The sequence below is a fragment of the Bos indicus x Bos taurus genome, chromosome 15 (genome assembly GCF_003369695.1).
Source record: "Bos indicus x Bos taurus breed Angus x Brahman F1 hybrid chromosome 15, Bos_hybrid_MaternalHap_v2.0, whole genome shotgun sequence".
Lineage (NCBI taxonomy): Eukaryota > Metazoa > Chordata > Mammalia > Artiodactyla > Bovidae > Bos > Bos indicus x Bos taurus.
The window spans coordinates 38,477,849-38,492,285 of NC_040090.1; the positions used below are offsets into that span (position 1 = coordinate 38,477,849).

General features: G+C 38.2%; 2 protein-coding genes across 2 annotated transcripts; one reads left to right on the forward strand and one right to left on the reverse strand.

The window, feature by feature from the left end:
* The first annotated feature begins 808 nt into the window (after nucleotides 1–808).
* LOC113904854 (olfactory receptor 10A4) lies at nucleotides 809–1,756 on the forward strand. Its single transcript, XM_027561941.1, has one exon. The coding sequence runs from the start codon at nucleotides 809–811 to the stop codon at nucleotides 1,754–1,756; it is 948 nt and encodes a 315-aa protein (XP_027417742.1).
* A 1,360-nt stretch (nucleotides 1,757–3,116) lies between these two features.
* Nucleotides 3,117–4,064, reverse strand: LOC113905030 (olfactory receptor 2D2). The gene has a single exon (XM_027562067.1). The coding sequence runs from the start codon at nucleotides 4,062–4,064 to the stop codon at nucleotides 3,117–3,119; it is 948 nt and encodes a 315-aa protein (XP_027417868.1).
* Between the last annotated feature and the right edge of the window lie 10,373 nt (nucleotides 4,065–14,437).

Here is a 14,437-nt window from a genome sequence, read left to right on the forward strand (position 1 = left end):
GAGAGTCAAGACCCAAGATAACCAGTAGAAGCTGATGAAAGGGTTCATTCATAACATACCTGGCTGCTCTCTATGGTCTGACAGTATTTTGAGTCTATCTTTGTCTGATCACATATAGCCACATGCAGGGTATTTAGTCCTGTGATCAAGAGAAGCCACAGTTCCTATATTATTCATCTTCTTGTTTAAACTACAATTGTCTGAGTTTAGAAATGTCTGAGTTTAGAATTGATTGAGTTTAGAAATGATTCTTCCAGTATACTGAACTCTTCCCATGTATGAGCTACTCCAAACTGGGACACATTGAGGTTTCCTCCTCAGGGATCATTGGTAATGGTTGACTCACTTTCCTTGACTTTCTCCTTCCCTCTTTCATTTTGCAGAAAATACACCCTCACCATCTTTCTGTGCATTAAGACCCTTCTCTTCAGAAATGGTTGGCCTGGCTTCTTTTTTAGCACTACTGACTGTTGAAGAGAGATAGGACAGAAGGACAAAAATGAAGCTGTGTCTTTGACCATCCTCTATTGAGTAAAGAAAAATTAGGACATGTATAGATATATATGGTATGCCTCAGTTCAGTCTGAAAAAAAAGTTGACATTCTTCAAAAAAACAAGTGACTCCCATAATCAGACTTGTTTTTACCATTGGAAAGTATAGCTGTTTGAGCTTCAACAATAATAACAAGAGGATGAAGAATGAGGCCATAGGAATTTCCCTTTCTAAGGGTGTAATAAAGTCTAAATAACGTATGGAGACTGCCACCTTCCTGGGGTGTGAATGTCCAGTGAAATCCTGAGCAGAGGAATGATGCAGGGAAACTGGACAGTTGTCAATGAGTTTGTTCTTGTGAGCTTCTCATCCCTGTCCTCTCAGCTACAAGCTCTGTTGTTTCTCCTTTTTTTGACCATTTACCTTGTTACCCTGATGGGAAATGTCCTCATAATCCTGGTTACTACAGCTGACTCTGCCCTCCAAAGTCCTATGTACTTCTTCCTCAGGAACTTGTCTTTCCTGGAGATAGGTTTCAACTTGGTTATTGTGCCCAAGATGCTGGGGACCCTGATCATCCAGGACACAACCATCTCCTTCCTTGGCTGTGCTACCCAGATGTACTTCTTCTTCTTCTTCGGAGCTGCTGAGTGCTGCCTCCTGGCCACCATGGCGTATGACCGCTACGTGGCCATCTGTGACCCTTTGCGCTACCCAATCATCATGGGTCGCAGGGCTTGTGGCCAGCTGGCAGCTGCCTCCTGGTTCTCAGGATTCCCAGTGGCTACGGTGCAAACCACATGGATTTTCAGCTTCCCTTTTTGTGGCCCCAACAGGGTGAACCACTTCTTTTGTGACAGCCCCCCTGTCATTGCACTGGTCTGTGCTGATACCTCTCTGTTTGAACTGGAAGCTCTAACAGCTACTGTCCTATTCATCCTCTTCCCTTTCTTGTTGATCCTGGGATCCTATGTCCACATCCTCTCCACTATCTTCGGGATGCCCTCAGCCGAGGGGAAGCGCAAGGCCTTCTCCACCTGCTCCTCCCACCTTCTGGTTGTCTCCCTCTTCTACAGCACTGCCATCCTCACATACTTCCGACCCCGGTCCAGCAACTCTCCTGAGAGCAAGAAGCTGTTGTCGCTCTCCTACACGGTGGTGACTCCCATGTTGAACCCCATCATCTACAGCTTGAGGAATAGTGAAGTAAAGGCTGCACTAAGGCGGGCCATCCGCAGGACCTTGGGCTTTCGGAAACTATGACTTAGATGGAAACTGAGGGGTTAGAACACATAGACAAAGGAAAGAAAAGCAAGGTCCCCAAATATGCCTTTGGTCTCTATTCTTTCCAAGAGCCACGGTATACACACTGGGACTTTGGACTTTTCCATTGGGATCCATTAATGAATGAAAGAACGTGCGTGATGCAATAAAGAACTTCCGTAGGCCCAGTATTCTCTGGGACTAGGGTACCGATGTCTCTGAGGATGCTATATCGGTTTACACAGATTAGCAGTCTGGTGGTTGACAACTTCATTACTTTTTGTCATTTCTTATTTGCTTTAACTTTTCTTGAACTTCTTCATGTCATTTTATAATTTTCTGCTATATTTTCTTTTGTACATCCAAGAATCCCACCAGTAACTTTCAAAGATCTTTCTGTTTAGGGGATAAATTAATGATAATTGTGATAATAAACAGTAGAGTTTGCTTCATTCTTTCACTTTTTTTTTCAAAATCTTTGGGTTTAAAATCAAACTTTCAAAAATTTAAGAACTCAAAATGTCAACAGATTTTTATTCAGCATATGTCAGACCTTATTTAGACCCTGAAGACACATGGGTGAATAAAACAAATTTCTTCCCTCATGGAATTTATATTCTAGTGAGAACGAGAGAAAATAAAATGATACTTTAAATCCTCCATTTGCTTGTAAAGTACCCATGTTTAGAAGGGTATTATTTCAGGACTTCCTCTGCTACCATAATTGGTCTGTGCCTCATATGGGGAAAACTAATTCACTACATGGAAAACTGCCTTAATCTCAAACTATCCACCTTGGATATGGGAGTTGCTTGACAGAAAGGGTGTAAAAGAATCCCAAGTTAACTAGATATGGACAGATTATGGGAAACTACTGTGGATAACCCAAAGATTTTTTGTTTCTAGATTTTTGGAGGGTAATGTCATTATGATTGGATGGAATCAACTGTCCTTCTTAAGCTTGCATATCCCTCAGCAAATTTTGCTGCCCCTTTATGACTTTGTCAGTGAACATAGTTCACTTCTAGACTCTTGGCAAAGAGCAGACTTGGGACATGGGCATGGTAGCTTTGTGTAAAGTATTCATAAGAATTTATTGATAATTCATTGATATATTTATTGATATAAAATGGGAGTGTTTCTCAGGTGATTTTTTTAAAAGACTGACCAGAAGGAAGCAGAGCATCCTTCCTGATACTCCATGAATTATTGTCTTTCTTCCTCTACAAAGGGAGTGCTGGATAAAGGATGGAGCGTGGGTCCACAGACAAGTACCAAGGATGAAAGTTACCATATTCCAGTCTTGCAGAGGCACCTACTCAGCCAGTCTTAGAAGTAAACAACCAGGAGGTTCTCGGTGTCAGTGGAAAACTCCAAACCTGCATGGGAAATTCCTTATGACTACTTTCCTCAGAGCTCCCTTCACATCCTTGTTCCTCAGGCTGTAGATAAGGGGATTAAGCATGGGGGTCACCATTGCATAGAACACAGATACCAGCTTTTTCTGTTCTTTGTAAGACTTTGGTGTCATGTAGGTGATAATTCCTGACCCATAAAAAAGGATGACCACCACGAGATGGGAGCCACAGGTTGAGAATGCCTTGAGCTTGCCCTCAGCTGACCTCATCCTGACCACAGTCACTATGATGTGGCCATAAGACACCAGGATTAGAGAAACCGGTATGAGGAGAATCACAACCCCCATGAGGAAAATGGCCATCTCTGAAGTGTGGGTGTCTGTGGATGCCAGGATCAATATTGAAGGGGCCTCACAAAAGAAATGAGCAACGTTATTGCTGCCTTGGTAGGGCAGCCTTAGTGTGAAGGTGGTGTCCACCGCAGACACCAGAATGCCACTGGTCCATGATCCTACAGCCAGCTGGATGCACACCCTCCAAGTCATGGTGCTAGGGTAATGCAGAGGGTTGCAGATAGCCACATATCGATCACAGGACATCACCGCCAAAAGGGCACACTGGGTACACCCAAAAATGAGGAAGAGTAGAAGCTGAGCTGCACAACGTGTGAATGAAATCACTTTCTTTCTGGATAGCAGGTGGACTAGGGCTTGAGGAACAATGTTGGTAGAGAAACAGAGGTCAGCCAGAGATAAATTGCAAAGAAAAAAATACATGGGTGTGTGAAGCTGAGAGTCAACCTGAATAAGGAACATGAGAAGCAGATTTCCAAGCACAGTGACCAGGTAGACACCTAGGAATAAGGTGAAAAGCAGTTTCTGGGTGTGTTGGTCATCAGAGAGTCCCAGAAGGAGGAATTCTGTCACCTGCGTTTGATTGGTCTGTCTCATGGTTTTATCAGTGTGAAGTCACTATACAGTATATATAGGTGAGTATAGCCTATACGATTATACAATTCAGAACTGGAAGGCTTAGAAATTGCCCCAAGTCATACCAGCTATTTTAAGAATTCCCTTTATTAGGCTGTTAGAAGATGACTATACTGCTTTTTTGGAATGTTTTCAATGTTGCAAAATTTAATACTTCATAAGAAGGTACATTCATTTCTAGTGTCATCTGACAAGCATATGATAGATCAAAAGAATCATCTTCTCTATCTGAACATCATACTTGTAATGATAAAAACAATAGGTTGAATTCACCTGTAAAGTCGTGAAATTTAATTTCTCTTTATTATCAGCAAAAATATGTGAGTCTTATTTTGCTCTTGTGACACCTCCCCCATCTCATGATGGTGTAGATATTTTTTTTAGTTTTTCAAACACTCAAATCTTCCTATTGTTTCTTCCCTGAAAAACAAAACAAAACAAAACAAAACAGTCACCCACTAAGGTATAAGTAAAAGAACCAAAGTACCTTGTAGAATTGATTTTTTTTTTCTTGGACAAAATAGCCTATTTTGAAAGAGCTAGGAAACCAAGGGATAACTCTGCACGGTGTGCTATAATCTTTCTGACAGTCCTGTCCCCCACTTCAACTGGAGCTCCTGAATATAAATCTTAGCCATCAGTGAACTTTCAAAACACGATTATAACATAATTTCCATTTTAAGCCAGCACCCTGTCTGGTTTTGTTCAGACTAAGCAGCACTAATCTACCACTTCCAGCCCATCATCTCTCGCTTATTATTGCATTATCGTCTGTCTTGTATTATCTGTCTACTCTTCTCAGAGACTAAAAACTCCTTTGATAACTGTGTCTATGTTTTTTCATTTTTGTGTTCTTTAAAAGACATAGCATAGGACTGTATTCAATAAATTATGTTTCATGAAGTAAATAAAAATAATTTGACCGCATAGTTTTTAGTCGAGTTGTTTAGAAAGCCTAGAGAGACTTACAATAATGTGGGAACAATAATAAAATTTTTTGTGGAGCTGTTGCAAAAAAGAAAGGAAAGAAATTTACTGAAGACTAAACTTTAGAAGCCTATGCAAGTTTCGGTCTACCAGTCCTTTATGTGTTTGGTAAAGGTGATTCAAAGTATTTTTAAAAATATATCACATTAAAAATAAATTTAAAAATACATGCATCAAATAGAATGCATAAGATTACCAAGGAAACAGTTACCAAAATAGTTTTGGGGAAAAAAAAACTATGTGATATAATAATACTTGTGGCTCTTTAACACATTAAAACTTAGGCAGATCTAATAATCACCTTAGTTTCAAAATGATGAGCTTAAATAAGATTTTGAGGTAACTTCAACAACTGAAATATTATTTTAAAATACTTCTAATTTCTGTTGGTGATAAAGTCATGGATACTGCTATATCCAAGCAAGAAAGAAATTTCAGTTAAAGTGAAAACAAAGAAGTAGCATTTATATCTAAATTGAAGAACCCTCATGGAATTGAATTTCAACTTAGGAAGTTGTGGGCTAAAGGAATTCCCAGGAGTTTTCTCAAAAAGTCATAATTACATTCTGTGTTATCAGATAATGGAGTCTTAGTTTTCTGGATGGTTCTAGATGGATCAATATGATGAAAGATTTCAATTCAACATTGAAATAATAAATGAACAAATAAAACATTAATAAGAACAGTCTCATCTCTGCTTGATTTATGGCTTCCTTATCCGACCCCAAGTCACTTTTCTAGCTATTTTTCCTGCCACATACCCAGGACACACTGCATTTTTAAACCTCATTGGATTTTGCTCAGTGTAGTCTCTCTATTAACAGGCAAGCTGGCTTGCTACACAGAGATAACATTGTTTTCCTTGAGCATTCAACACTCTTGCAATATTCAATTACCTGATTTCTGAGCATTATTGGCCAAGCGCATGCTTAGTAAAGGGGATACAGATAGAAGACCCAAAGCAGAGGCCCTCAGATAGGAGGGACCAAACTATAGCCGTGTTTCATCTCTAGTGCCATAGTCGTCCCTAGAACATAGATTCACAGCATATCGTGGTTTAATGAATGAATGCACTGGGCCAAGTTAGTCTGTATCACCTAACAATTCCTTACATCAAACTGATATAGACTTGCTTCTAAAGGGAAATATAGTCTGTTGTCAAAACAGCTGATATAAAAACAAGATTTGAGAACACAAGCTATGTTAAGATAGATACTTTTGGAATTGTTACCCATTTAGTGGAAGTTATTACTTCATAGGTTCTTAGTCTCCAGGATATAGTTCAGTTTGGGTCCTTTAGACTTAACTTATTTCTCTGCCACACATCCTTCCCAGAATAGAAATTAGTGCAACTGTATCAATCATGTGACTAGATCTCAGGGAAAATTAAATGGTAAGCAAATATCTTTGTGTTTTGACGCAAAGAAGTAGAGAGCATAGAACTAAACACTTGTTGCAAAGTTCAAAGTGATGCCTACAATCAGTGGTTAACTTATTGAATGGGCAGTTACAGGATACTGGTAATTTCTATGCCTTCTTCATCTGCTACAGATTTTTCAAGATCCCGTTTGGGAAAAAATATTATTTTGGAACATTTTCTTTTCTGACCCACACATTTTCCCCACTCCTCATTCCCAGCCACTCCCAACAAAACAGACATAGACACACACACAAATACACACATTCTCAAACATCTAGTCTATCCTAGATACATAAGTGTACCTATAGCATCATAACTCTTAATGAATTATATTGAAATTATTTTCTTTCTCTGAGACTGTAAGATGTTTGGGGGCAGGGAGCTCAACTAAATCATCCTTATTTAGAGTAAATAAGATAAAATAAGATAAATCCTGGTACAGAAATAATTAACTCAGCTTTTTCAAATTGATTTGACCTGAGCCAGAGTAGCAGGAGACAGAGAGGGCAATGTGAGTCAGAGCTGAGTGTGAACTGTCAGTGGGCAGCAGCTCCCATGGACCCTGGGAGGCAGCATTAGAGGGCTACACTCTGACCTTGCTTGATTTATTTTTAAAAGTGTATTATTCTCCCATGCAAGCATGGAGAAGAAAATGTTCCCCCAGGTGACTGCAAATGTGCCCCTAGGGTCAGGAAGCCTTTGTAAGAAAATGATGTTTATTGTCAATCTTTCTCTTGTGTTATTGTGCCTTTTCCTCAGATTCAACATAAGATTGTAAGTTCATTTCTCTAAAAATGACATGTGTTACTGGATACGGAACAGGATAATAGGGTCACAGAGCCAGCCATTGTCTAATCTGACATTTCTTTTAGGAAGAGGATGCTGAGGAAATCCGTAGGAACCAACAAAAGAATATACTAAATTTATTTTCTGAGGCCAAGATCTTTTGGGCTCAAAATCACCTAGTCCCTGTTTCCCATATCTATTTACCGTCTTCCATGCCCAGCTCAACAGAAGCATGAGAAGTGTAACAATCCCCATGGAAGTCCTGCTTATGTTTCCGTCAGGTAAGAACCACAATTCCTCGTCACAAAGAATTTGACATTGTAATTGTGGTTTGATAAGGTAAATTCACTGTGGAAAAAACCTTGCCTAGATCTATGCCAGAAGATTTAGCAGTAAGAATCAGACTGTTGGGACAAAATTATTAATAGTTGAATTTTAAAAATCGAATCTATGAAGAGATTTAAACCAGTACACTCCCAATATATGGCAAGTTATCCCCTTTGTTCAACTCATACCTTCTCTTTTCCTTCCTCTAACAATCATATCAGCATTTTCTCATCCAGTGGAGAAAAAAAAAAAAAATCACGTTAGCATGTTAAAGCCAGTAAAAACATCTCACTGTTGAGGGGGAAATTGCTGCAGGTGTATTGGTTGCAGAATTAGAAGAGTGGAGACTGGGGTATTGTGTTATCAAGTTAAATTGCTCAGTAAAATCTCTGAAGTCAAGATCAAGGACAAAGCAGGAAAGGGAATCCCCACATCTCCTGTGTCCTCCTGCTCTATCCAAAGCTCTTATTGATCTGGGGGCATATTGGCAACAATAGTTCCTTTTAAATGAGCTAAACACCAGGATACCAGGAGCAGCCTCTGGAGCAGCTGAAGTGCTCAGGAGAATTTGAACCATTAGGGTGGATCCTGAGCTGCATTCCTCTCAGAAGGTTCCCAAATGGTTATAAGGAGAACAGAAAAAAAACATTTAGTAGTAAGTACCCACATCTCCATTTACAAGCCACATTACCAGTTCTTCTAACATGTCTTTTCTTTGGAGAAGTGTTGTATTTTGTAATTAAGTATTATTTTCTGGGGATTCCCTGGTGGCTCAGATGGTAAAGCATCTGCCTGCAATTCGGGAGACCGGGGTTCAATCCCTGAGTCAGGAAGATCCCCTGGAGAAGGAAATGGCAACCCACTCCAGTACTCTTGCCTAGAAAATTCCATGGATGGAGGAGCCTGGTGGGCTACAGTCCATGGGGTCGCAACGAGTTGGACATGACTGAGCAACTTCACTCACTCATTCACTCATTGTTTTCTGGAGGAAAAATTATCAGGTTGCAACCCCAGGTCTATCACATAGTCTGTGTATGATTTTGAGGAATTTTATAATTTACTCCTTGGAAGGAAAGTTATGACCAACCTAGATAGCATATTCAAAAGCAGAGACATTACTTTGCCAACAAAGGTTCATCTAGTCAAGGCTATGGTTTTTCCTGTGGTCATGTATGGATGTGAGAGTTGGACTGTGAAGAAGGCTGAGTGCCGAAGAATTGATTCTTTTGAACTGTGATGTTGGAGAAGACTCTTGAGAGTCCCTTGGACTGCAAGGACACCCAACCAGTCCATTCTGAAGGAGATCAGCCCTGGGATTTCTTTGGAAGGAATGATGCTAAAGCTGAAACTCCAGTACTTTGGCCACCTCATGCGAAGAGTTGACTCATTGGAAAAGACTCTGATGCTGGGAGGGATTGGGGGCAAGAGGAGAAGGGGCCGACAGAGGATGAGATGGCTGGATGGCATCACTGACTCGATGGACGTGAGTCTGAGTGAACTCCGGGAGTTGGTGATGGACAGGGAGGCCTGGCATGCTGCGATTCATGGGGTCGCAAAGAGTCGGACACGACTGAGCGACTGATCTGATCTGATCTGATCTGATAATTTACAGAATGCAAATGTAGTATGTCTCAGAAAATAACTAGATCCTCTAATTAATAACATTTAATAACACTTTATTTTCACATACAGTATTTTAATAATTTAATAGTAAGCTATAGACATGATGCCCAGAATATATAAAGAACTTCTACAAATTGATTAGAAAAGTCAGACAATTCCAGTTTTTAAAATGGGTAAAAGACCTGAATATGTGCTTGCAATATAGAAAATTGTTCATAAGCACATGAACAGCATAATTAGACACCAGAGTGTATAAATTTAAACCATAGTGAAATCCCACTAACCCTTAATAAAAGTCCATAAAATGACTGAGGATGTGGAAAAATTTTTATTGCTGACTGGAGCATAAATTGGTACAATGAATTTTAAAAGTCCATTTGGAAGTATCTTTGAAAACTAACCTAAGCATATGTCTTCACTCCAACAACCTAGTAAATTTTTTCCTGGATATATACCATATAGAGATGCATGTTTATATTTATTGCAAGATATGTACAAGGATGTCATAACTCTATTCATAATAGCTACAGGTGGAAACAATATAAATTTCCATAGACAACAGAAAAGATACACTGTGGTACAATCAAGCACTGCGATACTATTAAATAATTTTAAAAGGAAGAACTACTGCTATATACAATCACACAGATAAAACTCACAGCATGATGTTCTGTAAAAGAAACCAGACATACAAAGAAGTATGTACTGCATGGTTCCATTTATTTGAAGCACAAGAACAGAAAAACCTAATCTTTGCTTTTATTTTTTTATTTTTTTTTAACTTTACAATATTGTATTGGTTTTGCCATATATCAATATGAATCTGCCACAGGTATACACGTGTTCCCCATCCTGAACCCTCCTCCCTCCTCCCTCCCCGTACCATCCCTCTGGGTCATCCCAGTGCACCAGCCCCAAGCATCCAGTATCGTGCATCGAACCTGGACTGGCAACTCGTTTCATACATGATATTATACATGTTTCAATGCCATTCTCCCAAATCATCCCACCCTCTCCCTCTCCCACAGAGTCCAAAAGACCATTCTATACATCAGTGTCTCTTTTGCTGTCTCGTATACAGGGTTATTGTTACCATCTTTCTAAATTCCATATATATACGTTAGTATACTGTATTGGTGTTTTTCCTTCTGGCTTACTTCACTCTGTATAATAGGCTCCAGTTTCATCCACCTCATTAGAACTGATTCAAATGTATTCTTTTTAATGGCTGAGTAATACTCCATTGTGTATATGTACCACTGCTTTCTTATCCATTTGTCTGCTGAGGGACATCTAGGTTGCTTCCATGTCCTGGCTATTATAAACAGTGCTGCGATGAACATTGGGGTACATGTGTCTCTTTCAATTCTGGTTTCCTCGGTGTGTATGCCCAGCAGTGGGACTGCTGGGTCATAAGGCAGTTCTATTTCCAGTTTTTTTAAGGAATCTCCACACTGTTCTCCATAGTGGCTGTACTAGTTTGCATTCCCACCAACAGTGTAAGAGGATTCCCTTTTCTCCACACCCTCTCCAGCATTTATTGCTTGTAGACTTTTGGATCGCAGCCATTCTGACTGGCGTGAAATGGTACCTCATTGTGGTTTTGATTTGCATTTCTCTGATAATGAGTGATGTTGAGCATCTTTTCATGTGTTTGTTAGCCATCTGTATGTCTTCTTTGGAGAAATGTCTATTTAGTTCTTTGGCCCATTTTTTGATTGGGTCATTTATTTTTCTGGAGTTGAGCTGTAGGAGTTGCTTGTATATTTTTGAGATTAGTTGTTTGTCAGTTGCTTCATTTGCTATTATTTTCTCCCATTCTGAAGGCTGTCTTTTCACCTTGTTTATAAAGTTTACTTTGTTGTGCAGAAGCTTTTAAGGTTAATTAGGTCCCATTTGTTTATTTTTGCTTTTATTTCCAATATTCTGGGAGGTGGGTCATAGAGGATCCTGCTGTGATGTATGTCAGAGAGTGTTTTGCCTATGTTCTCCTCTAGGAGTTTTATAGTTTCTGGTCTTACATTTAGATCTTTAATCCATTTTGAGTTTATTTTTGTGTATGGTGTTAGAAAGTGTTCTAGTTTCATTCTTAGAATTCCAAATAATGTTTACTGTTGAAGGAGTGTTGACTAGGTGCATTTTGATATGCTGTGAATCTTCTACATTCTGACCTACATAATGGTTATGTAGGTATACATATATGTAAAAACTTCTTGAGCTATACTTAAGATTGGTTCACATTACTGTGTATAAGTAACACCTCATTAAAAGAAAGAGAGGTGAGAGAGAGAGAGGAGACAGAGAGGAGAGAGAAAATGATGCATTTAATTGAAGCTGCTGGGGGCAGAAGTGTGAAGTGGCAGAGCAAATTCAAATTCAAAAGAGGAGATCAATTAAATAGACAACAAAATATAAACATGATAAGATTATCAAAATACCAAACTGGTTCTCTGTAAAGATTACTAAGATAGTCAAAGTTCTGTCCAAAATTATTTTTAAGAGTGAAACAGTAAATAGAGGATCCCAAAGGGCCATCCCGCCAAAGAAATATAAAAGAAAAAATGACAAATACTGTCAGAAAAAAAAATCTTTATCTGGACTCTAGAAAACACCAGAAGCTTACAATAAACAGTTGCACGTTTAATCAAGAAAAAGACAACTGGAATCCAATTAAGAGAGCTTTGTGCTGTTTTAACCAAGAAACTGAAAAGGACAACCTATAGAATAGGAGAAAATATTTGCAAACCATATAGCTGATGACGGTTTAGTATCCAGAATGTATAAAGAACCCAGTCAACTTAAGACAAAAACAACCAACCTAATTTTAAAGTGGATTAAATCAATAAAGTAAAAATGCACAAAGCACTTAAAAGGCATGTCTCCAAAGAAAATGGCTAAGCAGAATATGAAAAATGCTCAACACCATTAGGCATTTGGGAAATGGAATTTAAAACCACAATGAGATATCACTTGACACCCACTAAGGTTACTATAATAATAATAAAGACACGAAGGAAGGAAGACAAGAACCAGGATTGGTGAAGATGTGGAAAAATTGGAACCCTCATGCATTGCTGTTGGGAATGTAAATTTGTGCAGCTGTTGTGAAAAAGTTTGGCAGGTCTTCAATAAGTTAAGTATAGAACTACCACACATCTCGGCAATTCCACTCCTTGGTAAACACCGAAGAGAACTGAAAACAAGAACTCAAACAAATACTTGTGCATAAATATTCATAGCAGCACTGGTCAAAATACCCTGAAGTTAGAGACAACCCAAATGTCCACCAACTGAAGACTGAAGAAGCAAAATATGTTATACCCATAGAAGGGAATTAAGTACTGATATTTGCGACAATATAGAAGGACTCTGAAAACATGTACAAGGCTCTCAATACCTTTATCAGCCTATGGTTTGCAAATATTCTTTCCCATTCTGTGACAAATTCATTTGAGGGAAAGAACTAAGAAGCCCCTATCCCATCCTTACATCCAAATACATTCTGGATGGAGCAAGATATAAATGCAAGCAAAAATATGAAAATCTTAGAAGAAAGAAATTAATATTTTTAAAAAGCATAATGATTTTAAATATCAATAGAGACCTTTTAAATATTAAAGACTGATTTGGTTAAATTATAAAAACATGTGTGATATAAAAATCCATAAAGTAGGTCAACCAACAAAATGGAAAAATACTTATTTCTGAAGGAAAATCAAAGAGTCAATTTTTCAAAATATTCAAGGGTCTTACAAAGCAGTTAAAGAAAGTTGGGGTTTCCCTGGTGGCTTAGCAGTAAAGAATCCTCCTGCCTACGCAGGAGATGCAGTTTTGATCCCTGCGTTAGGAAGATCCCCTGGAGAAGGAAATGGCAATCCTCTCCAGTATTCTTGCCTGAGAAACCCCATGGACAGAGGAGCCTGGCAGTCTACAGTCCATTGGGTTGCAAAAGAGTCGGACAGTACTTACTGACTTGACAACAGAAAGAAAATTGAACAACCTAATAAGAGAAAATGAGTAAATAGTCCCTTTACAGAAAAGGAAATGAAAAGGATGAATAAACATATAAAATTATGCTCATCCTCATATATAATTGAAGATTATATAATAAAATAACAGTGAGGGTTTTTTCCCTAATGGATTAGCAAAATTGAAGAGCATGACATACCAACTGTAAGGAAAGATGTAATTAAATAGGAACTTGAATGCAATTAGGATGGAAGTATAAATTAATGAAACTGACAATATTTGTTAATATTTTAAAGAAATATACTTTTAGACCCTCAGGAAACTTACTCATCAAATATATTTGAAAAGGACACAAAGATGTGTATTCAAAAGTATTCATCATAGCACTGTGTTGATATCTAAAGATTGGAAATAACCCAGAAGTCCATTAACATGAATATACTTAAATAGATCACGGCATATTTATTCCACAAAACAAAATCCATTTATTTTTAATGAGTTACATTTATATGTTCTGTGAAACCTCAACTAAACTACCAATAATGCCTAAGCCAAACCACAAAGCCAATAAAACTATAGAATTCAAATTAATAGCATTTCCTTAATGTGACAGATGATGTCTTGCTGAAACTAAATTGCCACTTGAACTATGATTGGAGAACTAACAGCTTCAGGACATTTTCTAGAATCTTATATGCCTACACTATCCTTTGATAACTCGATTCTTCCATCATTTTTATCTTGCATTGCTTGGCCTTTAGATAATATGTATGCCTCATTTAGATACATTTACTTTTTTTTTCTTTAGCTTGAGAGAACTGTAGCAGTAGTTCCATTTTCACATAGTCAAAGCAGTCTTAATAGTTTAAGAAACAAAGCTAAAGTTTCATTCTACAAAACTGTCTTTTGATTGTAAATTTTCTTCACAAAAGAAAAGCTTTGACTTTGTGTTCAGTAAAAGTATACAATTTTAATACAACAGCACACCCTGTTCTCATGTGATATCAGACAGCTCTAACCAAATTAAACTCTACCACTTAAGGTGATCACACAGCACCTAAACCACCATAAATTGAAATGAAAATACAAGCCCTTCACCCAAGTTGCATAACTCAATTAGAAAGCTAGCATCTGCATAGTCCAGTATCTACTCATTTTCATTTCTATTTAATTATCATATGAACAAAGACATAATTTTTGATGACTTATGAACCTCTAAGAT

What these genes read in the sequence shown, in the direction of transcription:
- LOC113904854 (XM_027561941.1), top strand. Translation starts at nt 809, where the DNA reads ATGATGCAGGGAAACTGGACAGTTGTCAATGAGTTTGTTCTTGTGAGC.
- LOC113905030 (XM_027562067.1), bottom strand. Translation starts at nt 4,064, where the DNA reads ATGAGACAGACCAATCAAACGCAGGTGACAGAATTCCTCCTTCTGGGA.